At 44.1% G+C, this 6947-nt stretch overlaps 1 protein-coding gene across 2 annotated transcripts in view; it reads right to left on the reverse strand.

Moving 5' to 3' along the window:
* The window catches only part of DOP1B (DOP1 leucine zipper like protein B), a 53259-nt gene extending 46760 nt beyond the window's left edge, over positions 1 to 6499 (reverse strand). For both annotated transcript variants that reach the window (XM_075100081.1, XM_075100070.1), the window contains exons 1-2: positions 6410 to 6499; positions 3577 to 3751 (exon numbers count right to left, since the gene is read on the reverse strand). In XM_075100081.1, coding sequence (XP_074956182.1) covers positions 3577 to 3714 — 138 coding nt within the window. In that variant the 5' untranslated portion in view covers positions 3715 to 3751; positions 6410 to 6499. The remainder of the gene's footprint in view (positions 1 to 3576; positions 3752 to 6409) is intronic.
* Positions 6500 to 6947: the final 448 nt, after the last annotated feature.

Here is a 6947-nt window from a genome sequence, read left to right on the forward strand (position 1 = left end):
GTGGAATATGACAAAGTTTCAGGGCAAAGCTGAAGACCCTTTTTAAAACATTAACATACATATTTACTGCCTGTTTAATCCACCTGTTTGCACCTGTCCATTTATATTCTTCTATAAGCATTTATAAACACCAATTTCTACTGTTTCTCCTGCACCATGATGATGCAGAATACCTACACTATACAAACTAAAACCCCAAAAATCTTTCCCTTACAAGCCTGGGGTGTAGCATAAGTTGTAGCAAAGGTGTAGCAAATTCTGCCAACTCTCCATCCTTCACCCATGCTCACACTTGGTATCTGCAGTTCTGTTCAGAAGACTGTAGGGGAGATTCATCTTACCTAATCTTAGGAGCCTAAGACAGCTAGAAAACATGGGCAAAACTGCAGTAACTCACCTCAGGCTCCCTACAAAACCAATGAGGAACAAATGCAATTTTGGGGCAGGGTTCATCTGGCCTACTTTAAGCAGCAAGAGATGAGTCAGAACACAATAATTAAAAACCAACCAACCCCAAACAAAACAAAACACAAAAACAACCAACCAAAAAAACCACCCTTACTCCTCTCCCTGTTTAAAAGTGATTCAAGGCAAAGCTGTCCCCACTGAAGTCATGTGAAGGCTCATTTTCCCTAAGTGACAGAAAATAATCTTTCTAGATCTACAAACCAACCCAACTGGCTGACCATTCAGATTAAAGTCAACCAGTTGCTCTGTTGCTTGCCTGGTTCTGCATGTCACTGTGAAACATCAGTTAGAACCACAGAAGCAACAGAGAAATTGAAAAACCACCTTCAGTTTAACCTTGGTAGCTAAGTAGTAAAAGAAAGCAGTAGCAGAGATGTCTCTCTCCACCAGGAGTAACAGCAACAAGAGCTCCAAGACCACTTGTTTCAGCCAAGGCCAAAGGGATCTGGATCAGCTCCCTCCATCCTTTTTCCCCTCATCTTTAAGTAGCAAAAGCCTGTGCTGCTTCCTCCAGACCTTGTACTGAAAGGCTAATGGCACTGGGCTTCTATAGAAGTGCGTGTGCATGTGCATGTGTATAACTTGTGGGACTCAATAGCGCAAAGTATTGTTGAACCCTGCCTACAGGAGAAAAAGCCTCAGAAAATATTACATCTATATAAGCAAAACCACCCACAATTAAAGTCAACAATACAGAGATCATTAAGAAACGTGCATAAGAGAGATCTTCCATGCTACTACAGAAGCATGAAAAGTACTTCCGAAACTCCTCGACTTACTCATCCCCTTTCTCAGCATTTTCATATTTGCTTAACAGGCATCACTGCAAACCAGTTACTGGCCCGCAGGTTCCTGACTATGACCATTTTATCATTGACATACTGTTGATCTCCTCCCTCCTACCCATCCTCTCCCTGCTCATTCATTCACCCTCAGAACTGACTGTACAAGAAAATAGGCTCTTACGTTAGAAACACCTTCCCCTCCCCCCAGCACTAACAGAACTCAACAACAATATTTATGTTTTAGGATGTAAGAGACCAAGTAATTATAGGGGTTAAGAGAATAGCTATTGACATTTTATTTCACAATCTTTCTTTTGGCAGCACATTCCCCTGACATATCCTTATTTTCAGATGACACAAGCAGATGAACACTGGGGATGATTTGCTCTGCCAATTCTTAAGCTCCTAAAAAGATTAAGTCCACAGAATACAACAGCAGGTAGACCGATGGAACAGCTAAAAGCTTTTTTGCTTTGTTTCTACTATGCTGCTATATGTTTTGGCAATTCTGTACCTGAATATTTCAGACAGGTGTTAATCAGTTCAGGATGTTCATCTAGGTCAAGATAAAAGATCAAAGCCTACCTCTTGCCACAGGTAAGAAATCTCCCACTCTAATTATTTCTTATTTTCCCTTTTGAGAAAAGCATTCTGAAGGCCTCTAGCTCTCCTTATTGACTCAACAGGAATCATGGTCAAACAGTGATGGCAGAAATGTGTAACTCCTTTTGCCAGAGCAATATTCAGCTTCTCTCCTCTGAAGAGGAAAGAACATGGCTGTCCTTAAAAAAAAAAACCACCTCAATTTGGCAAGTATTGTCCCAGTTTTGAAGAAGGGTAAGAAGGAAGACCCTGATCATTACAGGCCTGTCAGTCTCACTTCAGCACTGGTAAAATTATGGAGGATATTCTGGGAGTTATTGAGAAAACACTTAAGAGACAACATAGTCATTGGTCACAGCCAGCACGGATTCACAAGGGGAAAGTCCCGCTTAACTGACTTAATTTCCTTTTATGACACCCATCTAGTTGACCAAGGGAAGCCAGTAGACGTGTGTTTTTCAGATTTAGCAAAGCTCTTGTTTGCTTTAGCATCCTTCTGGATAAACTGTCCAGCACACAGCTAGACAAGTCCATATTATGTTGGCTGAGTGACTGGCTGATGGGTCTGGCTCAAAGGGTTATAGTAAATGGGGTTACATTGGGCTGGCGGCCAGTGACTAGTGGGGTTCCCCAGGGCTCAACTGCAGGCTGGTGCTCTTTAATGTTTTTATAAATAATCTGGATGAAGGAATCAAGTGCACATTAAGTAAGCTTGCCAATGATACTAAATGAGGAGGAGCTGTGGGCTAAGGTAGCGAGGTCTTACAGTGAGAGGTCTTAGTTTTAGGTAGTCCCTCGAGCAGCAGGGAGTTGGACTCCGTGATCGTCACGGGTCCCTTCCAACTTGAGATATTCTATGATTCTATAATTCTATGGATTCTCCTCCCCTTTGAAAACTCCGCAGAATTAAGGTTTAGCAACGACAGCAAAGTCATGTGATGCAGAATTCATAAGGAAACATCTGTTGTTACCCGATAGATGCAGGAGTTGCCTCCTCACACCCCCTATTATCCTCAATGACTGTAACTACTCTTGCCCCGTGTACACTCAGGAAAAGCTTTATGTTAAAAGCGACCAAGTGGGACACAAACAACGTACAACTTGTTTCTGGGGCAGGAGGAGAGGACAATTCCTAGTTTTTTTTCCTGTAAAAGTCTTTTTCTTTCTTCCTATATTCAGTTATATTTTTCACGGTCATACAAAAGACACCACCAGCAGCAAATGGATTATTCCCCCAAATACAAAGGAAGGGCATGGTCAAGTAAACATGGTCTTTAAATATAAACTTTGACTCAGAATATGTACTAAAACTTGTGACCTCCTGTTCCATATAAAGACTTCTTTAGCTTAGTTTTTAGCTAGAGTCTAAAAAGACTTAAAGAAAGCTTAAGTAACTTTAGACAGCTACAGTTACTGACTTAAGTTACTCAGTATTGAGCGAGTAACTAGCATCCCAAGGGTTTCTTTGATGCAAAAACTAAATTAACTTAGCTGTATAAAGAAAACAAATACCATTTGAAGGAAACCTCTGTTGGTTTTACCAGAATTTCTCACATTTATATAAAATATACTGACTTAGCTGCTTTAAATACCTTTCCTTTATGAAATAATATTTTTCTTGAGTGAATTTTCAATTTTGCTAAGTTCCATGAATTACAGAAAAGTTAATAACAATACAAAGATAATAAACTAATGAAAAAATATTCCTGTGACACTGTACCTTATTAAGTTTGCCAAGGGAAGATATAAGATCCGCCCATTCACTTGATGATTCAAAGTTTCGCAAAGCTTTCTCAATCGCTGAAGAATAATTTCTGTATCTGTAGTCACCAAGTAACTCCTGCTCTTCTGGATCCATCTTTGGTTCTCATAGTAAGGTGAAATTTCCTGGTAAACTAAGACATGTACACAGTTACAAAAAGGTAACCTGCATTTAAGTCCTGGCAAACATGAAGTAATGTAAGCTAACAATAAATATGTAGAAGCACTGATGGATCACAATAAACACGTCATCTGATCAAGTTTCAACACAAAGTTAAAAATAATTTAACAGGCATGACTCCAGCTCCCCACTGCCTGTTTTTGGAAGTTTTGCAGTCACATTTTCCTATTTATAAAACATGTTTTTTCCGTCCATCCACATGGATTTCTCACACAATAACAAAGGAAAGGAATATAAAATCTCACTACAAACAGGCAAAGCACTGACATGGAGTCAGGAAGAAGTGAATAGTTTTAATAACTCATCATGTCTGCAGTGTTTTGAAAGGTTACCTGTCACAGTGGAATGTGAAACACTTCATATCAAAATACAGCTTTCCAGAGGAATCCTGTTAAAGGGCCTCTCAGCCCACAGCAGAAGTAGCTCTCAGAACTCTGCATCTCAACTTGTCAGCAGCAGATGCTGAAGTACAGGATTAAGGTGTTGTGCCAAAGCATCAAGCATGCATTCTAACCTTCCTTTATTTCACCAAAAAGTATCCCTATATTTTTATGGAGGAGAAATAAGTTACCCAGACCTGATTTTCTCATACTCTGCAATGCTTTTGATTTAGAAAACCAAAACACACATGTTTTAGAACAAAGGGTAACAAGCATGGTTGGATTCTATGTACTGAAAAATCACACCTTCGTTCCTACGCTAGCTATGACACTGGGTCTCCTGTTAGCTAATATAAAAAAATATTATTCTAGAGAGATGCTTAGTCTAGGAATGCCAGGTTTAGGTCAGTCTGTGCTACATCACTGATACAGAACAGAAAGCACAGTCCTATAACAAAACATATTATAGTGTTTCTGAAAGGCATCCAGATTCAGTTTCCTACTGTTAGGACACAAAAATAAATCAAAGTAGCCCTCTATATTCTTTTAAGGCAGGTAATCTCTCACACCATAAAAAAAATTTAAAATCAACAATTGTATATTGTCCATTAACTTTAACAAACAAAAATAACTATATCAGTATAAGATTTTTGGTAGCAAACTCTCAGAAACAGAAAAATGCTGGATGCACCCAAAAAGAGAAAGGATTTTAAAGGCAGGTTCAAGCCATCTTTGCACTCCTCCAATAGCAGGATTCAGCTATTGACAATACAACCACTCTATGTCATCCAACCTACATCCACCTCCATAAAAAAAAAACTAAAAGTATTATGAACTGTTATCAGTGCCATGGTTGGTTGGTTTGGTTGGTTTTGTCTGTTTGTTTTGCTACAGTAAAGGTTTAATTTTCTGTTTTCACCAGGATGTATGCAGTGCTTCTCACAGCAGAGAGAGTAAAAAAACCCCAGTGCCTTGCAGGGTATAACATTTATCTGGGACACAGCTATCCTTGCTCCAAAAACAGTCAACCCTCCATTAAAACCTAACAAAGTGGCAAACTTGCAATATACGGTCAGCAAAAATTATGAGTAATCTGAGCCGCTGGCAGGGCAAGAAATTGAACCCTATTTCCGTCATCTCATGTAAGTACCTTAATCATTGGACTGCTGGGTTGTATTCATGCTCCTTAGAAAAAAGCATGAGCTAGGAAGTATTCTAGCAGCTCTCTGCCCAGTCAAGAGTGGTGCCACTTTCATAAATAAGACATTTGTCTAGATAATTTAGAATCAGCTAGCCATTTTTGCTGACAGAACACATGAAAAGTCTTAATTTGTAAATGCAATACACCTGCATAAATCCACTTAGAGCACAGGAATCAATCAAATTATCAATAGCACTTAAAGGGGTTCTAAATACTATATGAAAATCATGCCCTTAAAGCATCCTCATAGCATTAGACCCTAGCCTATTTAAGTAAAATCTAGTTAGATTCTGAGGGTAAAACAGAACGTACCTACTCAAGAAAAAAAAAACAAACCACAACTAATAAAAATTCACTAGGGATAAAATTGTCTTTTTCAGTTCTTAAGACGCTGTCTTTGGACTTTGCTGTGAAAAGACAGGTGAATAGTGTATTCCCACCCAGTGAAGCAGTGATGGACTTAATGATGTACTGTGCATCGATGCTGACGTACCTATGTTGCTACATGTCGGCAAGGTTTGAACAAATCCAATAATCTAAAAATGGCCACTAGATCCTACTTGTGCTTATATACAAAGGCAGAAAGATTCAAAAAAACCCCACCAAACCAAACCAAAAGCCACTCGCCAGTGACCTTCAGGCACGTCTTCCAAATCCCGGGTCACGAACTTCCTCAGTAAATGCAGACGTTAACAGTCACCCATCCACTCCCAGCATCGCCTCAAGACAGGTTAACGAGGCGGGCGCTCAGCCCCCGATCCCGAGGGATCCCCGATCCCCACAGCCCGGCCGCGGCTCGGCGACCCCACGGGGGTCACCCAGCCCCGCCCCGGGGGGGCCGCGGCTCGGACCGTGGCCCCCCTCGGGGTCCGCCCTGCGGGGACGGGACGGGGGTGTCCCCCGCCAAGGACACCCTCTCCCCGCGGGTCACCCCCAGTGCGGGCGCGTATCCCCTCCGCCCCTCCCCGAACGCACCGAGCCCGGCGGCGGCGGCGGCGGCGGCGGCGCCCCCTCCCCGCCGCCCCCGTACCTGGGAAGGGCCCCGCAGACGTCCCGGGCCACCGGCCGCGTCGGCGTCGCGACGTGTCCCAGCCGGGCGCGGGGCGGGGGGCGGCGCCCCGCAGTCTCTATGGCAACAGGAGGGAGCGGAAAAAAAAACCCCAACCCAACCCCAGCCGCTCCGCCCGGGCCGCGCCGCAGCCGGGGCGGTACCACCGCATACAGCGCGGGGGAGGGGCAAGCCGGTACACCGGTGCAGGAAGACTCCGGGTGTCCCCGCCCAGCGGCGGTGGCGTTGCTCTTTACCCGCCGCCAAGCCGCGAGGGGGGGCTGACAGTGTCGGTGGGCGCCACAGCCCGGAACGGGTCATCCGCGACCACCCCCTCCCCCCGCCCGCGAAGAAATGGTACACACCCGCGGCCGGGCCCGGGCGCCGAGCGCCCCCTGGCGGCGTGGGCCGGGAACAGGGCCGGGCGGTTCCGCGCTTCCCCGCCCCCCTACACATACGCCCCGCGAACCCCGCGGGGGGTCCCCGCGGCCGCCAGGCTGCAGGAGAAGCGTCGGGGCGG

The sequence above is a fragment of the Phalacrocorax aristotelis genome, chromosome 1 (genome assembly GCF_949628215.1).
Source record: "Phalacrocorax aristotelis chromosome 1, bGulAri2.1, whole genome shotgun sequence".
Classification (NCBI taxonomy): domain Eukaryota; kingdom Metazoa; phylum Chordata; class Aves; order Suliformes; family Phalacrocoracidae; genus Phalacrocorax; species Phalacrocorax aristotelis.